The sequence below is a fragment of the Aphidius gifuensis genome, linkage group LG3 (assembly GCF_014905175.1).
Source record: "Aphidius gifuensis isolate YNYX2018 linkage group LG3, ASM1490517v1, whole genome shotgun sequence".
In the NCBI taxonomy this organism is placed as follows: domain Eukaryota; kingdom Metazoa; phylum Arthropoda; class Insecta; order Hymenoptera; family Braconidae; genus Aphidius; species Aphidius gifuensis.
The window spans coordinates 4,302,160-4,321,592 of NC_057790.1; the positions used below are offsets into that span (position 1 = coordinate 4,302,160).

The following is a 19,433-nucleotide window of genomic DNA, read 5'->3' on the forward strand; positions in this document are numbered from 1 at the left end:
ATAACAATAATAATAAATTTATAAATAAATAAAAAAAAAAAAAATATCAGCTGTTGACCTGTTGGTAACTTATCAATTGCAAACTTTTTTACCAAACAATTATTATTAATTTTTTTTTTTTTTTTTTATAATTTTTAATTTAAATAATTATATTATACATACTGAATGATTTTCCATAAGGTCATTTATAATCTTGATGAATAAAATTACGTCAAAATATTAATTATTCAAGTTAAAAATATTATTAACAATTTTTTTTCTGTCAAAACTCAAAACACTTGCAACAAGACCAAGAGAGAGTGAGAGAGACAGAGGGATATAACATTGAAACAAAAAAATAAAATAATCTAAAAATATACATTTATGTATTATTGAATAACAAAAATAATTGTTGAGTAATATCTCTGAAAATATTCCAACATTGAGTAGAAAAATACACAGGCCCAGCTGTGACAGTCAACATCGATCGTTTACAACAATTTCCTGATGAGAAAAAGAGGGGAATAATTTTAAGGAAAAAAAAAAAACAACATAATAATAATCACCGGTTGACAGACAGTAGACACACACCAGGGCAATTGGCAAAAAAAGCTGGACATTGAAACGTCAATTTGAGTAAATTAAAACAATTAAAAAAAAAACTAGTCTCTCGAATTTACAAATAAAAATATTTATTGTAACATAACGTTGACAAGAAACAAGGTCTCACAAATTTGTTAATAAAAAGTCCAGATAATAATCAAATAATCATCATTTAAAAAAATCAATAGTGATACGATAAAAACTTAATATCTTGATTGATAGCCATTTAACATTCTTGATGAATTAAATTGCACTAAATTGGAGTAATTTTTTCCATCCTTTTGATAATTAATAATTATTCATTTTAAATATTAAAAAACAATTTAATTTTTAATCTTTATTTATTTAATAATAATACATAATGGAAAAAGTTAATGAACAAAAAGTTGCAACATTACCAGCAGCTCAAAAATTTAAATTACTTCCAAAAATAATAAATGGAGGTATTGCTGGTATTATTGGTGTGTCTGTTGTTTTTCCACTTGATCTTGTTAAAACAAGACTACAAAATCAAGTTGTTGGTCCAGCTGGAGAAAAAATGTACTCCTCAATGTAAGTTAATTGAAGCATTATTATATTAGCAACATTATCTAATTTATTAAATTACATTTAGGCTTGATTGTTTTAAAAAAACATATGCTGCTGAAGGATATTTTGGTATGTACAAAGGTTCAGGTGTTAATATACTTTTGATAACACCAGAAAAGGCTATTAAATTAACAGCCAATGATATGTTTAGACATTATTTATCACCAGAATCTGGGTAAGTTTATATTATATTATAAATTTATATTTTATTTTTAATTGATAATAATATTTAATAGAAAACCACTGACATTGGTGAGAGAAATGTTAGCTGGTGGATCAGCTGGTGCTTGTCAAATAGTCATAACAACACCAATGGAATTACTAAAAATTCAAATGCAAGATGCTGGTAGAGTTGCAGCTGCAGCTAAAAATGAAGGAAAAGTCATACCAAAAGTATCAGCAATATCATTGACAACAGAACTTTTAAAAAAAAGAGGAATCAAGGGACTTTATCAAGGCACTGGTGCAACAGCATTAAGAGATGTTACATTTTCAGTTATTTATTTTCCATTATTTGCACGTTTAAATGGACTTGGACCAAAACGAGAAGATGGATCATGTAATTAAATAATAATATTTATATTATTTATCTTGTTTTTGTTATGACTGTTGTTGTTTATTTAATTTTATTTATTTATAGCTGTATTTTGGTGTTCATTTTTATCTGGTTGTGTGGCTGGTTCAGCTGCAGCACTTTGTGTTAATCCATTTGACGTTATTAAAACAAGATTACAAGCAATTAATAAAGCACCTGGTGAACCAACATACAATGGTGTACTTGATTGCATAGGGTAATTAATTAAATTTTCATAATATCTAAATTATATATTTATATATACTTTTTATTTTTACAGAAAAACATTAAAAAATGAAGGTCCAACAGCATTTTTCAAGGGTGGAGCATGTAGAATGATTGTCATTGCTCCATTATTTGGTATTGCACAAACAGTATATTATCTTGGAGTTGCTGAACGACTGATGGGTTTAATATAAATATCTTATAAATCAATTCAGTATTTTATCAATTGATAAATAAACCTCAGAAACAACTGACAATAATACAATTAAATATTTTATGGATAGTTTAATCAAATAATACAATAAATGCCAATAAATTGATGATGAATTAAAACACTCAAGTGCAGTTTAAAAAAAAAAAAAAAGACAAATAATCAAACTTGAAATATTATCTTTCTGTAGTATCAATTTTGTTTTTTTTTTTTTAATTTTACACCTTTTTGTTATTTCTGTTTTTGATAATAATCTTTTCAGTTGAAAAATATTTTTTTAATTGTGTTCTTATTATACATATCAATATTTAGTTAATATTTTTTTTTAACTGTAAATTAATTAGTCAATTTGTTATGATAGTTTTTAAATATTTTTGGAATTTCTTTTTTTTTTGATTGGCTATAATATTACTTGTCAATTTTTAAGGAATAATAATAATAATAATAATAATTAAAAATTAACCGAATAAATGTCCATTAAAGTGTTCAACTTGGAAAAAAAAAAAATAGATAGATAATTGTAACAGTGGAATTAAAATGTGTGCCATTTTTTCTTGAAAATAAATCGTTAATCAGTGTAATCAATATTTTACAATGTTGAAATTACATTTAAAAGTTTAAAAAAATAATAAAAAATATATACAAAAGTTATTTAATAATATATGTAACATAAATATTATTTTGTTCAATTGTTTTATTTGACAAATAAGTATTATTTAGTTTTAATTTAATTTGCAACCATTTTGATCCCATTAATTGAAAATAAAAATTATACGTTATTAACATGAGCAAAGAAAATAAAAAATGTGTTAAAATAATGAATGTAGAAACGAAAATTGATTGCCAACCACCAAAAATATCATTAGATACTTATTATGATCCAGGTAAATTAGAGAGAAATGCAAGAAGAGTTTTGGAAATTGATAAAGAAAATATGGAATTATTAAAACGTTTATATATAATCAGTCTATCAAGGGTAAAGAAATTGTCAATTCACATTTATAAATGTACATTGAAAGCTAATTAATTGATTATAATTTTAATTATATAAGGGAAGATTTGGAAGAGTTACGAGTGACAATAAAGATAATGTTCAACCTGATGTCAATAAAAATTCAGAATATGAAAAAATTCGTAAAGAAAATATGGAAATTTACAAAAGTCTTGAAAAAGTTGTTCCAAAAGTTGTATCATTTTTTCCAGATAAAAAAAATAAAAAGAGAAATAAAATAATTGGGTAAAAATTAATAAAAAGAAAATTTAAATTCAACAAAATATTATTAAAAATTGATAATTGTTTTTTTTATTAGACTACGTCCACGTTGTTTTTTTGAAATTTATAATACAAATAGACAACAAAATTTGGGAGCTATTGAGATTGAGCTTTACACTGATATTGTACCAAATATTTGTGAAAAATTTAAATCATTATGTTTAGGAGTTGATAATTATTCTTTAAAAGGTGCAGTATTTTATAAAATAATTTACGGATATTTGTGTCAATTCAAGTGTGATTTATCAGTTGATAAAATTGATAATAAATCATTGAATGAAGAAATGATTGAAAATAATAAATTACTACAAAAACACAGTGGGCCTGGAATACTTTCTTTTTGTAAAAATGATTCAAAAATTTTTATATTTAATTTGACATTTAAAAAGTTGGAAATATTAGATGAAAAGAATATTGTTTTTGGAAAAGTTGTTCGAGCTATTTCCAATATTTACAAGGTTCATTTTTTACTATTTAATCTTACTATTTAAACGAATTTAATTGGCATGTTATGTATAATAATTTTAGATTGAAGCTGTTGGAACTAAAGTGGGAAAACCTCGTGAAAAAATAATAATAAAAAATTGTGGAATTAGATAAATAAAATGTAAGAAAAAATTATTTATATTTTTTGTTTTTTATGATACTATATAATCTAAAATTGATGATTACAATTCAATAAATATTTAGTTATTTATTTTTAATTTAAATATAAATCATCTATCATAATTATTATTTAATAATTTGAATTTATTAGCAATTTATGATTCAAACTTTACTTTATTTGAGGGTGCAGGAAGACGAAATTTTGCCATTTCAACTTCAGCCTCAGCAAAACTATTGACATTATAACCAAAATATTCTGGACATTTATAGTCGTCATTTTTTGATACTCCAGGCCCTGATGAATAAATTAAAAATAAATAATACATGGTATAATAATTTATAATTCATATTTCAAATGTAATAAATAATACATACTTATTGTGACACAATTTTCACTGAGACCAGGTACATTTTCATTGATGGCTGTTGTTGTTGTTGTTGGTGGTGTTGTTGTTTTTTGACTGGATCCTTGTTGACTATATAGTCTCAAAGACAAAGTTTTAATTACCTAAATAAAACATTATAAATAAATATATAATAATAATAAAATTGATATAATGTCAACATAGTTTTCACAGGTTAAGTTTACAATACCTGATTAGATAAAACTTGTTTTCCAGCACTCAGCATCATTTTAATCTATCTAAAATTACACTGATTTATTAATAAAAATATTAAATTATTTAAATAACAAGCAATAATTTATAAAATCACAAATCTCACCAGCTTGTTTTATTTATTTTTTTTTATTATGCTCACAAATTGATTTAACTTTATTAGTTACGTCACAAACATCAAACTATTATTATTATTTTTTTTATCATCATCTTCCATATGATAAATTTTCAGCGCGAACATTTAAAATTAAGTCATAATATTTTAGCCAAAGTAAGAGGATAAATAGCTATTTTAATATTAAAAAATATTAAACTATATATATTAATTATAATTAAATTAATTTTTAAAATAATTAAATTAAAATTTAATAAAGTTTTAGTTTTGTTGTGATAATTATTCTAAGACACTGATCAAATGCAGTGCATACAGCAAGTCCCTGTTTATCTGGACACCAATCAAGAGAATTAACTGGTTGTGTTGATAATGTATTTGTTTGTAATAATTCCAATGATCCAATGACACCTTGATCAATTCCATCAGCATCTGTTTGTCTTCTCTTATTTGGATAAAGACTAAAAAAATAAAACAAAAAATAAGATTAACATATTTTTTTAGTATTAATATATAAGCTTAAAAAAAAATAATTTACTATTTCCAAAGACATATTGTTCCAGCACCACCACATGTCATAAAAATTTCACGATTTTGAGGAAGATGTTTGACCAACCAAATTGTTGATTTATGTGCCTACAATTAAACAAATAAAAAACAACATTAAATAAAATATATAAATTGTTTTCTAATGTATATATTAAAAGTATCACCTTTTCTGTTAAATATGCAAAACCTTTTTTTGGATGTTGAGTTCTTAAATCAAATACAAAAAATTTTGATTCCAATGTTGTAACAACAAGTTTATTCATTTGAATATCATTTCTATCAAATTCAATATCACAAACACCATTATTAACATTACTCTCCCATCTTAATGACATTGTTTTAAGATCAAACATTTTAACATCTCCATTATCATAACCAGCAACAACAATACGTTCATCTGAATTATATGAATTACCAAATGCAACAGCCCAACAATCACGTTTAGCATCACCATCTTTTGATTCCATAACAGCAACTGGTTGTGAATTTTGTCTTGGATCCCAAACTTTAACACTACCATCACGTGAACCAGTTACTATTTCAGGTGCTCCAAAACCAACACATTGTCCTCCAATACCATCAATTGCATTTATTATTTCTTTATGTGCATTTACAGAATAAATTGGTATTGATGAATTTTCCAAATCATAAATTGTCAATTTACCCTGTAATTTTTTTCAATTTGAAATAATATTAATTTAAATAAAATTAATCAAGTAATTAATTTTTTTTTTTTGTCATTTATTTACATGAGATTTACAATATATATTTCTTCAATTACAAAATTATAAATAGTGTACCTTAAAATCACCAGTTGCTAAAAACCTATCACGCAATGAGGAAGCTTTAAAAGTACCACATTTTAATGAATTTGATGATTCAATTGACTTAATATGTTTAAGTTCACCACTACATACTTCGTAAATTTGTATTATTCCAGTACCACGAGGTTTTGAACCCAGAACAATAAATTTTGCACTACATGGTATCCATTTTGTATCAAATAATGAATAATCAACTGATTTTTCAATATGACAAATTATTTGAGGTTTGTCAAGTCTATCCATTATAATAATATCACTTGTACGTTAAATTATTATTAATTTTTTTGATTTATAATGATGAAAAAAACAAAGAGAATTGAGATTCACTTGATATTTGTTTGATCAATAAATTTCTATCAAATCAACACATTTATACATTACAAATACACTGCAACGTGTAAAAAATTTTCAATCAAAAAACAAATGCACTTGTACAATTTTTTCGTCAACTGTTTTTATAAATAATTGTATTGATTTAATAATTAATAATGTGTATATAATACAGATGAAAAAATAATATGAAGAAAAAAAAAAAAAAAACATAAATATATATTTATAAACTTAGTATATGATGATAAATGGAAGACTTTGGTTTTGATCAATCAATTTTTTTTTTGTCAGCTTGTTTGTTGATTATTTTGATTAGTTGATTTTTCTGCTAAAAGCTTATTTTTAAAATTAGCAAGTATTTTAATAAAATCATAATCATTCAATGGCATGTCATCAATAATTTCGTCAATTTTTTCTAACATATCATTGAGTGCTTTTTTGTCAACATTACCAAATTGTACATTATCAAGTGATTTAATAAGTTCATTACGATCATAACATCTATTTGGATTTAATGCTTGATTTAATATACTCCATGCTAAATTATTATGAATAGTGTAGTCTTTTGTATCTTTTTTTGAAAAATCAACACTTGTTAATGTGAGAATAAAATTTGAAATAATATGTGGTTGAATTTTTTTGATTGAACTAGTTGTTGGTGCATCAACAAGTAAACGTAAAGTTGGAAAAAATATATTTTGTAATAATAATTGACTGCCAGGTGTTTCAATGGGATATTGTTTAAAAAAAACTGTCAGTACTTGATGAAGAAGAGGATTTTTAATGGTCAGTGGATCATGAAGAAGAATTACTAATCTTGATACCAATGGAATACTTGTTATGATGTTGTGAAGAAGAAGTTTACAAAAACCAATAATAATTGATGTACGAATTTCTTGATCCTGCAAATATATAATAATGATGTTTTGTTAGTTATGAATACAAAAATGTATATGAATAATTTAAATATAATAAATAAAATTACCGGATGATTGAGAGATTCCATGAGCATATTAACAATATTAACTCCAGTTGTATGTTTTTGATTAAATATACCTTTTTTATGTATATAATCAAAATGTTCTAATCCATAACTCAAAAATAAATCAAATATAACAGTTAATATTATTTTCCATATAACACGATTATTTTTATATGTATGAAAAACAGTGACAAACATTGACATGTGTTTTTTAGCAAGTTGTCCATCAAGTAATAAACAAATACCAACAGCTTTTAATGCAAGTATTTGTACATTTTGATTTGTATTTTTTAAACAATATGGTAATGCTAAATTTGTAAATAATTCTTTAATAACATCATTGACATTTTTAACAGTACTTGCTTGTGTCATTGTACACATTATTTCAAGACATTTAATTGGTATTGTTGGTATATTTTTAATATTATTATAATCATTAATATGATCAATTGATTTCATGTCATTTATAATACTACATAATATTTTAATACGTATTTCAACATCAGGAATAAGATACTCATAATGTTCAACAATTAATTTAATTGTTTTAACATCACATAATTCAAATTTAAGTGTTCTTTCAAATGCTAATTTTACTAATGTTTTATCATGTTCATGTGGATAATCATACATTTTTAATATTTCAATTAATTGAAATAACATAAATTCACATGATTTTTTATCAAATTTTTTATCAATATTTTGAATCATATAATTTTGTATGTCATAAATGTATTCACAAAATTCACGTAAATCTGGTAATATTAAATTTAATAAATCATGATAATCAAGATTATTTAAATGTTTTATTAAATAACGCCAATATATAATATATTCACATTTAATATCTTCAACTGGTATTGTTGTTGTTTCTAAATCAATTGGTAATTGTTTTAAAATTGTATTTATAGGCTGTTCATTTAATAATGATGTCAATACAATGTCAATTGTATTATCAATGTCATCAGTACAATCAAATGATTCAAGATAATCAAATATATCATTGTTATATGCATTTAACCATGATAATATTAATTTTTTACAAACAACATTACGTACAATTGGTGTATCATTATAGCCACGTTTTATTAATATTTTTTGATTTTTTTTACTCAATGGTTTTTTTTCAATTTCAGCAATTTTACATAAATATAAATATGCACATTCACGTACTGTTTCATCATTATCAATTGTACGTTCAATAACAGCATCAATTGCTTTATTTGTTCTTGCAATATTATTAATTATTTCTTTTCTAACATTTGGATTAAGATCACTTGATAAATGTGTTATATATTTACTAATAACTGGACAATTATTATCAGATGCATTTTGTAAATTATAAAGTGCACGTACAGCTTCAATTCTAACTTCTGGTGATTTATCAATTAAACGTTGTGTCATTGTTATTAATATATTTTCCCATATATTATTATTAATCCATACTTCTTCTGAACATTCAGACATTATTCTCATTAATAATGATAAAAAACTACATATACGTGATCTAACACCAGTATCAATTGCTCCATGATTATCAAATATAAAATTAAATATTTTTTCTAATAATGGACACATTTTAGCTTCATGTATTGGAGCTGGTGGACTTAATCTTGCTGCAAATTCAGCTGAAAATTCTAATGCATTTTGTACTTCTTCACTCATTTCTTCATGGGCTAATGTTATTTTTATACATAATAAAAATGAATCGAAAAATTCATCAAAATTTGACTGAAAATTAACAAATTATTAATCATAAATTATTATATTGAAACAATTTATTATTATTATTTTAAAATACTTACTTCTTTGTATAAATTTTTTAAAGACTCAAAATATTCTTTATGACTTGCTTTACTTTTTTGTACATCTTTAAATAATTCAGACATTATTTCATATATTGAACCCTTCATTTTTGCCATTTAAAATTATGTACCTTATATATAATGAAAAAAATATTCCAAAATACAAAACAATAGAAATAAAATAGAAACAATTCACTTGTAATATAAAAAACCAGTATAATATGGACCGGTTTGTTTAAACATAACCTTCATGGGTTTTCTTTTTTATTATACCCTCCGATATTCTTGTATGAAATACCATGTGATTTGTTTTTAAGACAACAATACATTCAGTATATTATTGTTTTTTTTATATCAACAAAAAAAAATATTGAATCAATTTTCTACTGTAATTTAACTGAGTCTATCAATGACTTTCACAAATTTATTTACTTGGTTTTTGTAAATTATTATATTAATTAACAACTTGTAATATACTGTCAATAAACAATTGTTTATATACATATATATAATTGTTTACTTTTATTAGCGAATGAGTGAACTATATATTTCTTTTTCTAACCTTGCATTGGTAAAAATTACAGAAAGTTTGACATGACTGGTGCTGCTCGTGTAGATAAAAAATGAAAGTTTAAATTTTACATATTTTCAAATAGTATATATATGTACACTTATTAATAAATTTAAAACAATATTAAAATTAATTAATTATAAAATTTTAAATAATATTTAAATTTGGTTTATTAAAAATCCATTGAAATATAATTTTTTTCATTAATTATTTAAAAATATTTTTTAAGATTTTCTATTAATCCAGTTGGATTAACTTGTGGTCCATGTCTTTCAACTGGTTTTCCATTTTTATCAATAATAAATTTTGTAAAATTCCATTTGATATCATCAAACAATGTACCACTTTGTTCTTGTTTTAAATATTTCCACAGAGGATGAGCATCATCACCATTGACATTAACTTTTTCGAAAATTTCAAATTTAGCCTGTTAGAAAAAAAATCAATTCGTAAATTTAAAATGAACACATATATTTCTTAAACTAAAATATTATTATATTTCTTACATTTCTACTTTTAGCAAATTCCATTATTTCTTTGCTATCTCCAGGCTCTTGATTGTTAAATTGATTACAAGGAAATGCCAAAATTCTAAGTCCTAAAAAAAGAAGAAAAACATAACATTTTGATCATCTATTTAATAATTAAAAATAATTTTTGTTTCAATCATAATTACCTTGGCTATCAGCATATGAATCATAAAGTTGATTAAGTTCCTTGTAATTAATTTCAGTCAGTGTACACTTTGATGCAATATTTATAATCAAACAAACATGATCTTTGTATCTGCAAAATTAAATAATTAATTATTATAAATTTAAAATATATAAATAAATAAAATTTTTTAAAAATAATATATTACTTTGACAGTTGAACAACTTCTCCATTAAGTGTAACAGCTTCAAAATCATAGATTGATTTTGCTGATTTGTAATCAACATTACCAGTCATTCCTAAATTAAATGAATTTTTCAATTAATTATTTTCTAACCTCTATTATAAATTATCAAATGATTATTTAAAAAATATAGGTATATTTACCTGTTAAACTTCTAAATGTTTGCTGAAGTCCAGGTAAAATTGAATACTTCAAAAATCCCATTGTATTTTTTGTCCAAATATTTATTATCCAAGCAAATATTTGTTTATCACTGATTTGTTTATTTCAAAGCTTCTTATCAATCCTAATTAATGTCAATTAAGAGAAACAATTTTATAAATTATTAAACATAGGTACCAGAAAATAAATTATTCCAAAATTTTATTATCTCAATTAATTCGTGGCACAGCAATCTTTAACGTAATTTTATTTTTAATTGTTTTTTTGCATTACTTACAATTACTATTGAATTTATTTTAAGAACTGCGTTGTAAATTTATACCCTAACCCACAGGTGTATGTGCATGTATGTGTGTGTTGCAAAATCTTAAATTCAAATAAATAAAATTGCAAATAAATTTAATAAAAAATTAAAAATACCAACAATAATCACAACAACAAAAATAATTTTAATAAACAATTAATTATATTAACAATTAAATAAATTTGTTATTTTTTTTGTTTATTATAATTTGATTCAATAATATACGAAAAATTTGTAAATAAAAATAACAATAAATTTAGATTAAATTAAATCTTAAAAAAACCAAAAATTATATGATAATAATTTTTAGTAAATTTGTATTTTAATGAAATATAATTTTTTGACATTTAAATATTCCGCCAAGTCAGTCATTTGTAAAATTGGATTTCAAGAAAACTGATTGGTCAGTATTATGTAATTCCTTCCAATAAAAAATCAACCAATAAAAAAGCTTATATAGTTGACAGAAATTTTTTACAGTGTTGTGACTTGTGTGTCTGTGTATGTTCATCTAAAGGAAAATTTTTAATAATTGTTTTTTTGGGATTATAGACAACCCAATAAAACAATAGCATGTCTGCAAGACGTAAATATAATTTTAAAAAATTAATTATTATAGTAAAAATAATTAGCTGATATTTTTAATAATTGTTTATTTATATAATAGAACTTTTCATTGAATGTCAATCTAACCTCAAAAAGATGATCTATTATCTCACTAAATATTATCAAAATAAATCTCTCCTTCAATAATTAAATAATTTCTTCATGTTGAACGTATTTTTTGTTTTTCAAATTTTTTATTTATCAATGATTAATGAAATGAAAAATGTCAATTTAATTTTTAGCTCTTCCAAAATGGGAAGACAATCAGCTGTTGTTGTTTAAAGGACCAGCTTACTATGATCAACCAGAAGGTAAAGATCCAATTGGAAAAGTATGGGGTATAAATAAATATGCAATTGCAGCGTCAATAGGTATGACCATGATTGACAGTTTTTACGTAACACAAGCAGTAACACCACTTCATGTTGCTCAAAATTTTGGTTATTGGTGCTTGCCATTAACTGGTCTTGCAACAACATTTTCATGTGTCACATATATATCAACAAATTTACGTGGTAAAGATGACAGAATTAATTATTTACTTGGTGGTATGTAAAATTAATTATAAATTATTATTATTATTTAACAAATTAAATCTTAAAAAATGGATGGATTTTTAATTTTTATTTATTATTTTAGCTATGGCTTGTTTACCAGTACTTCATGCTTGGAAAGGTACAACATCATTTACACTTTATGGTACAGCTATTCTCATGGCAGCAGCATTTTTGAAAAAAGATTCTAAAATAAATGGTTGGCAATTTTATACACCACCAGTACGTCAACATGCTAATTTTCAATTTAGTGATATGTCATTGGTGAAAGATAATTACTGGCCAAAAAGACCAATATAAATTATTCATTAATATTTTTTAAAATCAATTTAATTTGATATTAAAGATAACACAATTAAATACAAATGTAAACAACATTATTACAATGTAGTATATTTATCGCAATAAATTACAAAGTTTATTCATTAAAAATGAAAAAAACAAAACCACTTTATTGATTGTTATAAATTGTTTAAAAAAATTTATCAATTTATTTAATAATTTGTTTATTCATCATATTTATTTGGTAATGTATATCTTAGATTAAAATTTATCAAAATGACAAAATTATCATGTTAAAGTTTCTCCTTTTGTGACCTAAAATAATTTTTAAAAATGTTTAATATTAATTGGTCATTGATTGTTATTATTTAAAATATTATCAATTATTTTTTTTAATTAATTTTTTTTACTTACACATGCTTCAAGATATTCAATTCTACGTTCAAGTGTTGTTAATTTTTCATTCAAAACAGCAAGCCTTGATCTACATGACATATCTGTATTAAAAATTTGATTAATAAATTGATAAATTGATGAGTAATAAAATTGAAAATAAATACTTTATAACAATTACCAAATGAATTTAGAAAATCTGTAATTTTTTTAATACTTCCAGTAATAACTTCAATGTATTCACGATTTGCCCAATCTTGTTGAATTGTTTTTTGAATTGCTTCACGATGTACACCAGCCATTTTGATAACAACAATGATTGATTTATTTTTAATTATAAAACGTCAATAAAAATATGACATATAATTTTATTATAAACACAACAATAATAACAATTAAACAACAAATTTCATAACCTCAGAAACACTCAGAAATAAAAAAATTATCCAATGAGTAATGACATAAAAAATGTGTAAACAAAGTAAACAAGATGATCGACTCTGCTCCAAAATGTAGATGATGTTTTGGAGCAAGATATAATAGTGATAATAATACACACACATATCAAAGAGGCGCCACTGAGAATATATATTTATTTTTATTTTTAAAAGGCATCAAGAGGTCAAGATAATTAATTATCGAACGTTGAAGATTACAATAATGATTAAGTAATTTATAAAAATTTTTTTTATCAATAAAAATAAAATTAAATTAACGAGGCTCGATTAAAAGTTCAATACCACTTTTTGACATTAAGACAATTGATAATGATTCAAAATCAAGGACATCTGGTGTGCTTGGAGCTTTGCTGAATTTATATTTTGATAATAAACTAATCAGTACAATTTTTACTTGAAGAAATCCAAATCTTGAACCTACATTGATAAGATAAAAATATGTTAATTTAAAAAACAAATTAATTTTTATTATACATGTATAGATTAATTATAATTACCAATACAAATTCTTGGACCTTCACCAAAACCCTGGATTTAATTAAATAAAAAATATACAAATTATTTATAATTAATTGTAATTATTATTGTAAAAAATTTATTTAAATTATGAATATTTACCAAATAAGCATAAGGATGTCTTTCTGCAGTATTTTTTTCATTAAATCTTTCAGGATCAAATTTATGTGGATCAGGATAAATATTTGGATCACGATGTAGACCCAATACTGGAATAATAATATCCATACCTTTTGGTATTTTTAAACCAGTATCTCCTAGTTCAATTGCTTCTGTACATTGACGATTCAAAAATGGAAGAGGTGGATATTTTCTCAATGTTTCTGTACCAAAAAAAAAATAATTAATAATAAACAAGTATAATAATAAATAATAATATAAATATCATCATGTTATACCATTAATAACTTTATCAAGATATGTCATTTCTTGAGTTGATTCATATGTAATTTTTCCATCATGATTTTTCAAAACTTGATTTATTTCAATAGCCAATTTATCTTGAATGTGTTTGTTACATTCTTTTGATAGTTCATAAAGACTGTATGAAATAGTTGTTGAAGTTGTCTCAAATCCTATATTAATTAACATACAAATTTATCATTTGCAAAATTAATATATTAATGTCGAAATTTCCTTGATATTTACCAGCTAAAAAGAAGACAAATGCTTGGGCAACAGCTTCATCAATGGTGATATTACCATCAATTGTTTCTGTATGAAAATATTTAAGAAAAAATTAATATATAAACTTTTTCGAGCTATAAATTTATTAATTTTTACCTGAAATATGAGATGGTTTTCCATCATCACCTTCAACATATCCTTGTTTCATTAATTGTATCAATAAATTCATAAAATCTGGTCTAACAATATTATTTTTAATTCTATAATTAACAGTATCTTTAAATGCATTTGTAAAAAATTTTGAAACACCTGGATCGGTACTTGGAATTTTAAATATATCCATAAGGTTTGGTGCAACAAGCGTACCAACTAATCTTAAATTTGGTTTAAATGCTTTTTTTCCCCAATAACGAAATTCACTGTCAGGATTATCTATACAATTACTATCAATTCCAAATGCAGTTGAAACAATAACATCAGTAGTGAGTCTATAATAATTTTTAAAAATTAATTATTAATATTTTTTAAATAATAAATTTAAATAATATAAAATATTACCTTGCAGACAATTCTTTTATTCCAATAATTCCTCGATTTTTAGCAATACTTTCAAGATGTTTTGTCATTTTATCTGCACAACTGTACATTACATTAAACATTTGCTTCATCTTGCCGGAAGTAAATGTAGGTGTTAATTTAGCACGTAAGTTTTTCCAACGTGCACCTCCAAGAAAAAATATATGTGCTGTTATTGGATCAATTTTTTCATTAAAAGGTATTCCACGATCATGAAAATTAGAAAAATTTTTAACTAATACATTTCGTATTAAATCAGGATCACTGACAACTAGTGCTGGTTTTTTTGTTCCATAAACACCATAATAGCCATACTGCTTATTGGCTTCGTAGAATTTTTCATGAAGTGTACCTTAATTAATTTTAATAATAGAAATAATTATTATATATGTTATTAGTTAATAGTTAATACTCATCATTTCCTTAGCTTACCCATTGATTTTTTTCCCATCATTAATTCTGCTGAATTACCAATTAAAAATGTTGGCTCAACATAATGAACACCTTGTTTTTCCCAATATTTATAAACAACATTTTTAAAGTATAAATATACTGCTCCAATTATAATTAACAAACCACCAATTAATTCTATTGAATAGAATAATAAAAAATTTAAAAACATTTTTGTAAAATTATTATTTAGCTTTGTTTATTGTAAACTGCGTAGCACCAAATTTTTTTTTGGATGAAAACTGGTTTGATAAACACTTAAGGCAACTGACAATTTATTTCGTTTACTATACTTTTTATAAACGAGCAAAAGAAGATAAAAAAAAATAAGAGATATTCGCCGAGTCATTATATAAGATAAAATTAGCGAGTTGATGTTTCGAAAAATTGCCAAATAATGATATGATAAAAATGAATAATTCATACGTACAGTTAATTATGATAAAATTGTTGTATAATAAAAATAAAAATTATTTTCTGTCATGCTAATATGTAAATACATAGCTAATTATTTTTTTATATTAAAAAATCATATTGTTTTTTATTTTGTAATGACTAATGATATATTTAAAAATAATTTTAGTATATTATTTGATTGTTTAATTAATAGATAGAATTATTTCAAACTCAATTTATTAGTTAGATTTTTCTTTTGTTTAAAATTTTTTGTAAGAATAATTAAACTGCAATGAGACTAGAATATTATTTGCCTTTTTATTTAATTTTTTTTTAAAACAACTTAATAATTAATTGAGTAAAAATATCAACGTCAATTTATTTTATTTAATACTGACAAATAAATTTTTAGTTAAATTTTTCGTCATTACATTAAGAAAGAAAATAAAATATTGCCAATAATTTAAGCATGTCCTAAACGTATTTGTTTGTTTTTTAAAAATCATTTTTTTCTTTTTGTTTGAATTAAAATTTAAAAACAGATAAAAAAAAAAATACATAAATGAATCTAAAGTTAGTGAATTTTGCATTTACAAATGAAATAATTGATAAATTTTATTTTTCAATAATTTGAAAAAAAAAAAACCAAAACAAACAAAAAAAAAAAAACTAGAAATGTTCTATTTGAAGAGAAGAATTAGTAATTGAAGATTTATCAATAAAAAAAAAATATATTTAGCAAAATAATGATAATCTATTTCTTGCACCAGGCATAAGTCCTTGATTGTCGAGTAAACCAGCTTGTATATCATTATATGATGGCACATTTTTAATTTTTCCACGTACTGCAACACTTGGTGGTGATTTTAAAAAACGACGAGCTACCCTCTGCACATCTTCTTTTGTAATTTTTTCTGTTTTAAAGATATAAAAAAAAAAATAACAATAACTTAAACAATTGAATCAATCAATCAATCGATTTTAAATAATAAAATATCATATAAAACATACCAATTTCTTGAATAAAATATTCTGGACGTCTTCTAAATCCTGTTGCCAAAACTTGTCTACCAATATCTTCAAAAACAACTGGTCTTTGTTCTAAATTCATTAAAAGCATTGATTGTAATTGTTTTTTAGCTCTAGCTAATTCAGTATCCGTCAATGAACCAGCCATTCCAACTAATTCTTTAATAATAACTTCAATCATTTCTTTAACATAATTTGGTGTTGATGATGCATGAATACAAAATAATCCAGTATCAGAATATGAATGATTAAAAGCAGTTGCACTGTATAACCAATGATATCTATTAAGTACATTTGTATATAAACGTGTGTACATTCCTTTACCAGGACCACCAGCACTAAAACTTCCACCACCACCCATCATAATATTTAAAATACATGCTGCAACAAAATCTGGATCTTGATGTGAACAACTCTCAAGACCAATAACAGCATGTGAAAGTTCTGGTAGACCACTTGGTCCAGCATATACTGGTACACTACAAGCTTCCAATAAATATCCACCAGTATATTTTGCTTTTGAATCATCAACAATTATTGATTCAGCTTTATCAGATGATTCATTATCCCAAATTGGTTTTTCTTCAACAAAATGTCTGTAATAAAAAACGTAATTTAACAAAATAAAAATAAAGAAAACTACATATTTAATTAAAAATTAATAAACAAAAAATTGAATTACTCTTTAACAGCATTGACTAGATCATTATGATCAACTCCACTAGCAGCAATAACCATACGTTTTGGTGAATAATAATTTTTCAAATATGTATATATTATTTTACTGTCAATTGTTTCAATATTTTTTTTAGGACATATTTTTGGTAAACCAAGTGTACTATTACCATATGCTGCAGCATGTATCATATCAATTATTAAGAATTCTTGTTCAGGTCGTGTTGCTAATGATTCAAGCTCAAATTCAATTGTTTGACGAGCAATTTTTATTTCATCATCAGTTAAACGAGGTCTTAATACAATATCACCAAGTACTTTTGTAACTGTATTTAAACCAGAACGTTCAGCTGATGCAGCATAAATCATTGTGTCTCTTGATGCTTGACAATCACATATTCCACCATGTTTTTCTAGTGATACTAGTATGTCATCTTTATTTTCATAATGTTTTGTTGACTAAATATACAATATTATTGTTATTTATTTGATATTTTATTATTAAAATATGTTAATTAATTTTATTACTCACATTGAATGCTAATTTTTCAAGAAAATGTGATATACCATGAGGATATGATGCTTCAAATCTTGATCCAGCATTTATTAAAACTATGAAAACAAAAAACATGTTAATTTTTATAGATAAATGAGCTATTGATAATAATTATAAATTATAATATATTACCTCCAACAGTACAAAACTTTCCATATCTTTTTTCAGTTGCAACTTTAAGACCATTTGATAATGTTGTTATTTCTGTTTTTTGATTTTCCTCTTTGGCATCAACATAAACTGCATTTGGTATATTTTTTAATGATTGTGACAAAGGAGGATGTCCTGTTACACTGGTTTCTAATGTTTTTATTGTTGATGTAAAACATCGTTTTTGATGTAAATTAAAATGCTTTATATTTATTGAGCTATAAATAAATTGATCATTAATTGTTAATTATTATTTGGCTTATTATGTTGGATAATTTCGTATAATAATTATAAACTAACTGTCATTTTCAATGATAATTTTAGGTGATCATAAAAATCATAATAATATTTAAATTATTTAAATGTTTGTGCATTAAATATTAATTATGTCATTGTCGTATTTTTATCGTTATCATCAACTGAATATTGACATTGGTTTAATAACTTTTTATAATTATTTAAGGTATAACTTATAAGGTTATAGGGAAATATTAAAATATTTTGTGTATTATAATATTAATTAATTTTCATATATTTACCTGTTTTTTAATGCAGCTAATAATGTTGTTTGAGGTATTTTACTAATCATTTTGATGACAATTACAATTCGCAATTATTAGACAATTTTTTTATCTAAATATTTTTATCCAAATAAAAAAAAAAACAGTTCACCTTGTGATGGATATAGAAAACCATGTGTGTATGCTTTGGAGTAATGGCGAATTTTTATGATTTTATTTTTTGTTTTATTGCGTCAACAAAATATCGTCGCAGAAAAAAAAAACAAAATGAACGCTGGCGGCAACATACACAATAATTTAAATCACTTCAACTAGATAAAAATAATAATAAATTGCAATTTCCAAAATGGGATATATTCATTCATATCATTTCTGAAGATTACTATAATAAAAAAGAGATAGTGAGCTTTACAACACACCAAATACCTCTT

At 23.5% G+C, this 19,433-nt stretch overlaps 11 protein-coding genes across 13 annotated transcripts; 3 read left to right on the plus strand and 8 right to left on the minus strand.

Annotated features, from left to right (window-relative positions):
* Positions 1 to 230: 230 nt before the first annotated feature.
* On the plus strand, positions 231 to 3,417 carry LOC122851559 (mitochondrial glutamate carrier 1-like). Its single transcript, XM_044150863.1, has 5 exons — positions 231 to 1,134; positions 1,196 to 1,345; positions 1,407 to 1,729; positions 1,811 to 1,961; positions 2,025 to 3,417. Exons 1-5 carry the CDS (start codon positions 944 to 946, stop codon positions 2,161 to 2,163), a joined length of 954 nt encoding a protein of 317 aa, XP_044006798.1. The 5' UTR covers positions 231 to 943; the 3' UTR covers positions 2,164 to 3,417.
* LOC122851562 lies at positions 1,031 to 4,873 on the minus strand. Of its 2 annotated transcripts, none has more exons than XM_044150866.1 (5): positions 4,783 to 4,873; positions 4,654 to 4,702; positions 4,435 to 4,567; positions 4,233 to 4,354; positions 1,031 to 1,109 (listed from the first exon to the last, which is right to left on the minus strand). In XM_044150866.1, the coding sequence occupies exons 2-5, from the start codon at positions 4,690 to 4,692 to the stop codon at positions 1,074 to 1,076; spliced, it is 330 nt and encodes a 109-aa protein (XP_044006801.1). In that variant the 5' UTR covers positions 4,693 to 4,702; positions 4,783 to 4,873; the 3' UTR covers positions 1,031 to 1,073. The 2 variants fall into 2 exon arrangements, with proteins under 2 accessions (XP_044006801.1, XP_044006802.1); XM_044150867.1 differs by having other exon boundaries at positions 4,654 to 4,713; positions 4,783 to 4,846.
* LOC122851561 (peptidyl-prolyl cis-trans isomerase-like) lies at positions 2,965 to 4,172 on the plus strand. Its single transcript, XM_044150865.1, has 4 exons — positions 2,965 to 3,156; positions 3,233 to 3,417; positions 3,491 to 3,911; positions 3,982 to 4,172. The coding sequence occupies exons 1-4, from the start codon at positions 2,965 to 2,967 to the stop codon at positions 4,051 to 4,053; spliced, it is 870 nt and encodes a 289-aa protein (XP_044006800.1). The 3' UTR covers positions 4,054 to 4,172.
* An 89-nt stretch (positions 4,874 to 4,962) lies between the features above and the next one.
* On the minus strand, positions 4,963 to 6,618 carry LOC122851558 (dynein axonemal assembly factor 10). Its single transcript, XM_044150862.1, has 4 exons — positions 6,138 to 6,618; positions 5,502 to 6,002; positions 5,327 to 5,424; positions 4,963 to 5,249 (listed from the first exon to the last, which is right to left on the minus strand). The coding sequence occupies exons 1-4, from the start codon at positions 6,402 to 6,404 to the stop codon at positions 5,042 to 5,044; spliced, it is 1,074 nt and encodes a 357-aa protein (XP_044006797.1). The 5' UTR covers positions 6,405 to 6,618; the 3' UTR covers positions 4,963 to 5,041.
* Positions 6,619 to 6,778: 160 nt separating this feature from the next.
* Positions 6,779 to 7,957, minus strand: LOC122851564. The gene is made up of 2 exons (XM_044150868.1): positions 7,477 to 7,957; positions 6,779 to 7,393 (listed from the first exon to the last, which is right to left on the minus strand). The coding sequence occupies exons 1-2, from the start codon at positions 7,930 to 7,932 to the stop codon at positions 6,779 to 6,781; spliced, it is 1,071 nt and encodes a 356-aa protein (XP_044006803.1). The 5' UTR covers positions 7,933 to 7,957.
* Positions 7,958 to 8,202: 245 nt separating this feature from the next.
* LOC122853542 (condensin complex subunit 3-like) lies at positions 8,203 to 9,722 on the minus strand (the record flags this gene model as incomplete). The annotated part of the gene is made up of 2 exons (XM_044154042.1): positions 9,279 to 9,722; positions 8,203 to 9,204 (listed from the first exon to the last, which is right to left on the minus strand). Coding segments are annotated over exons 1-2 (1,119 nt in total), but the record flags the coding sequence as incomplete, so codon positions are not given.
* A 279-nt stretch (positions 9,723 to 10,001) lies between these two features.
* On the minus strand, positions 10,002 to 12,016 carry LOC122851568 (probable phospholipid hydroperoxide glutathione peroxidase). Of its 2 annotated transcripts, none has more exons than XM_044150874.1 (6): positions 11,907 to 12,016; positions 10,891 to 11,033; positions 10,712 to 10,802; positions 10,526 to 10,635; positions 10,356 to 10,447; positions 10,002 to 10,276 (listed from the first exon to the last, which is right to left on the minus strand). In XM_044150874.1, exons 2-6 carry the CDS (start codon positions 10,949 to 10,951, stop codon positions 10,061 to 10,063), a joined length of 570 nt encoding a protein of 189 aa, XP_044006809.1. In that variant the 5' UTR covers positions 10,952 to 11,033; positions 11,907 to 12,016; the 3' UTR covers positions 10,002 to 10,060. The 2 variants fall into 2 exon arrangements, with proteins under 2 accessions (XP_044006809.1, XP_044006808.1); XM_044150873.1 differs by lacking the exon at positions 11,907 to 12,016 and adding an exon at positions 11,187 to 11,249.
* LOC122851569 lies at positions 11,686 to 12,819 on the plus strand. Its single transcript, XM_044150875.1, has 3 exons — positions 11,686 to 11,799; positions 12,062 to 12,367; positions 12,459 to 12,819. Exons 1-3 carry the CDS (start codon positions 11,787 to 11,789, stop codon positions 12,671 to 12,673), a joined length of 534 nt encoding a protein of 177 aa, XP_044006810.1. The 5' UTR covers positions 11,686 to 11,786; the 3' UTR covers positions 12,674 to 12,819.
* On the minus strand, positions 12,734 to 13,548 carry LOC122851570 (probable protein BRICK1-B). The gene is made up of 3 exons (XM_044150876.1): positions 13,230 to 13,548; positions 13,070 to 13,152; positions 12,734 to 12,970 (listed from the first exon to the last, which is right to left on the minus strand). The coding sequence occupies exons 1-3, from the start codon at positions 13,348 to 13,350 to the stop codon at positions 12,944 to 12,946; spliced, it is 231 nt and encodes a 76-aa protein (XP_044006811.1). The 5' UTR covers positions 13,351 to 13,548; the 3' UTR covers positions 12,734 to 12,943.
* Positions 13,549 to 13,631: 83 nt separating this feature from the next.
* LOC122851566 (cytochrome P450 6a2-like) lies at positions 13,632 to 15,847 on the minus strand. Its single transcript, XM_044150871.1, has 8 exons — positions 15,658 to 15,847; positions 15,208 to 15,577; positions 14,806 to 15,137; positions 14,671 to 14,736; positions 14,421 to 14,597; positions 14,125 to 14,345; positions 14,004 to 14,034; positions 13,632 to 13,923 (listed from the first exon to the last, which is right to left on the minus strand). Exons 1-8 carry the CDS (start codon positions 15,845 to 15,847, stop codon positions 13,760 to 13,762), a joined length of 1,551 nt encoding a protein of 516 aa, XP_044006806.1. The 3' UTR covers positions 13,632 to 13,759.
* Positions 15,847 to 19,217, minus strand: LOC122851565 (mitochondrial-processing peptidase subunit alpha). The gene is made up of 6 exons (XM_044150869.1): positions 19,021 to 19,217; positions 18,464 to 18,699; positions 18,308 to 18,387; positions 17,783 to 18,234; positions 17,083 to 17,696; positions 15,847 to 16,985 (listed from the first exon to the last, which is right to left on the minus strand). Exons 1-6 carry the CDS (start codon positions 19,068 to 19,070, stop codon positions 16,807 to 16,809), a joined length of 1,611 nt encoding a protein of 536 aa, XP_044006804.1. The 5' UTR covers positions 19,071 to 19,217; the 3' UTR covers positions 15,847 to 16,806.
* Positions 19,218 to 19,433: the final 216 nt, after the last annotated feature.

What these genes read in the sequence shown, in the direction of transcription:
- LOC122851559 (XM_044150863.1), top strand. Translation starts at nt 944, where the DNA reads ATGGAAAAAGTTAATGAACAAAAAGTTGCAACATTACCAGCAGCTCAA. An exon ending in GAAAAAATGTACTCCTCAAT is followed by an intron (nt 1,135 to 1,195) that starts GTAAGTTAATTG and finishes AATTACATTTAG; the next exon opens with GCTTGATTGTTTTAAAAAAA. An exon ending in TATTTATCACCAGAATCTGG is followed by an intron (nt 1,346 to 1,406) that starts GTAAGTTTATAT and finishes AATATTTAATAG; the next exon opens with AAAACCACTGACATTGGTGA.
- LOC122851561 (XM_044150865.1), top strand. Translation starts at nt 2,965, where the DNA reads ATGAGCAAAGAAAATAAAAAATGTGTTAAAATAATGAATGTAGAAACG. An exon ending in ATATAATCAGTCTATCAAGG is followed by an intron (nt 3,157 to 3,232) that starts GTAAAGAAATTG and finishes TAATTATATAAG; the next exon opens with GGAAGATTTGGAAGAGTTAC. An exon ending in CTATTTCCAATATTTACAAG is followed by an intron (nt 3,912 to 3,981) that starts GTTCATTTTTTA and finishes TAATAATTTTAG; the next exon opens with ATTGAAGCTGTTGGAACTAA.
- LOC122851562 (XM_044150866.1), bottom strand. Translation starts at nt 4,692, where the DNA reads ATGATGCTGAGTGCTGGAAAACAAGTTTTATCTAATCAG. An exon ending in AACAAGTTTTATCTAATCAG is followed by an intron (nt 4,568 to 4,653) that starts GTATTGTAAACT and finishes TGTTTTATTTAG; the next exon opens with GTAATTAAAACTTTGTCTTT. An exon ending in TGAAAATTGTGTCACAATAA is followed by an intron (nt 4,355 to 4,434) that starts GTATGTATTATT and finishes TTTATTCATCAG; the next exon opens with GGCCTGGAGTATCAAAAAAT.
- LOC122851558 (XM_044150862.1), bottom strand. Translation starts at nt 6,404, where the DNA reads ATGGATAGACTTGACAAACCTCAAATAATTTGTCATATTGAAAAATCA. An exon ending in TTGCATATTTAACAGAAAAG is followed by an intron (nt 5,425 to 5,501) that starts GTGATACTTTTA and finishes GTTTAATTGTAG; the next exon opens with GCACATAAATCAACAATTTG. An exon ending in ACAATATGTCTTTGGAAATA is followed by an intron (nt 5,250 to 5,326) that starts GTAAATTATTTT and finishes TTATTTTTTTAG; the next exon opens with TCTTTATCCAAATAAGAGAA.
- LOC122851564 (XM_044150868.1), bottom strand. Translation starts at nt 7,932, where the DNA reads ATGAAATCAATTGATCATATTAATGATTATAATAATATTAAAAATATA. An exon ending in TGGAATCTCTCAATCATCCG is followed by an intron (nt 7,394 to 7,476) that starts GTAATTTTATTT and finishes ATATATTTGCAG; the next exon opens with GATCAAGAAATTCGTACATC.
- LOC122851568 (XM_044150874.1), bottom strand. Translation starts at nt 10,951, where the DNA reads ATGGGATTTTTGAAGTATTCAATTTTACCTGGACTTCAGCAAACATTT. An exon ending in AACATTTAGAAGTTTAACAG is followed by an intron (nt 10,803 to 10,890) that starts GTAAATATACCT and finishes CATTTAATTTAG; the next exon opens with GAATGACTGGTAATGTTGAT. An exon ending in TTCATATGCTGATAGCCAAG is followed by an intron (nt 10,448 to 10,525) that starts GTAATTATGATT and finishes TTCTTTTTTTAG; the next exon opens with GACTTAGAATTTTGGCATTT.
- LOC122851569 (XM_044150875.1), top strand. An exon ending in AATTAATTATTTACTTGGTG is followed by an intron (nt 12,368 to 12,458) that starts GTATGTAAAATT and finishes TTATTATTTTAG; the next exon opens with CTATGGCTTGTTTACCAGTA.
- LOC122851570 (XM_044150876.1), bottom strand. Translation starts at nt 13,350, where the DNA reads ATGGCTGGTGTACATCGTGAAGCAATTCAAAAAACAATTCAACAAGAT. An exon ending in AGATTTTCTAAATTCATTTG is followed by an intron (nt 13,153 to 13,229) that starts GTAATTGTTATA and finishes TTTTTAATACAG; the next exon opens with ATATGTCATGTAGATCAAGG. An exon ending in TTGAATATCTTGAAGCATGT is followed by an intron (nt 12,971 to 13,069) that starts GTAAGTAAAAAA and finishes AAATTATTTTAG; the next exon opens with GTCACAAAAGGAGAAACTTT.
- LOC122851566 (XM_044150871.1), bottom strand. Translation starts at nt 15,847, where the DNA reads ATGTTTTTAAATTTTTTATTATTCTATTCAATAGAATTAATTGGTGGT. An exon ending in AAAACCATCTCATATTTCAG is followed by an intron (nt 14,737 to 14,805) that starts GTAAAAATTAAT and finishes ATTTTCATACAG; the next exon opens with AAACAATTGATGGTAATATC. An exon ending in GACATCCTTATGCTTATTTG is followed by an intron (nt 14,035 to 14,124) that starts GTAAATATTCAT and finishes AATTAAATCCAG; the next exon opens with GGTTTTGGTGAAGGTCCAAG.
- LOC122851565 (XM_044150869.1), bottom strand. Translation starts at nt 19,070, where the DNA reads ATGATTAGTAAAATACCTCAAACAACATTATTAGCTGCATTAAAAAAC. An exon ending in TTAGCTGCATTAAAAAACAG is followed by an intron (nt 18,700 to 19,020) that starts GTAAATATATGA and finishes ATTTATTTATAG; the next exon opens with CTCAATAAATATAAAGCATT. An exon ending in ATATTTTATTCAAGAAATTG is followed by an intron (nt 16,986 to 17,082) that starts GTATGTTTTATA and finishes TCTTTAAAACAG; the next exon opens with AAAAAATTACAAAAGAAGAT.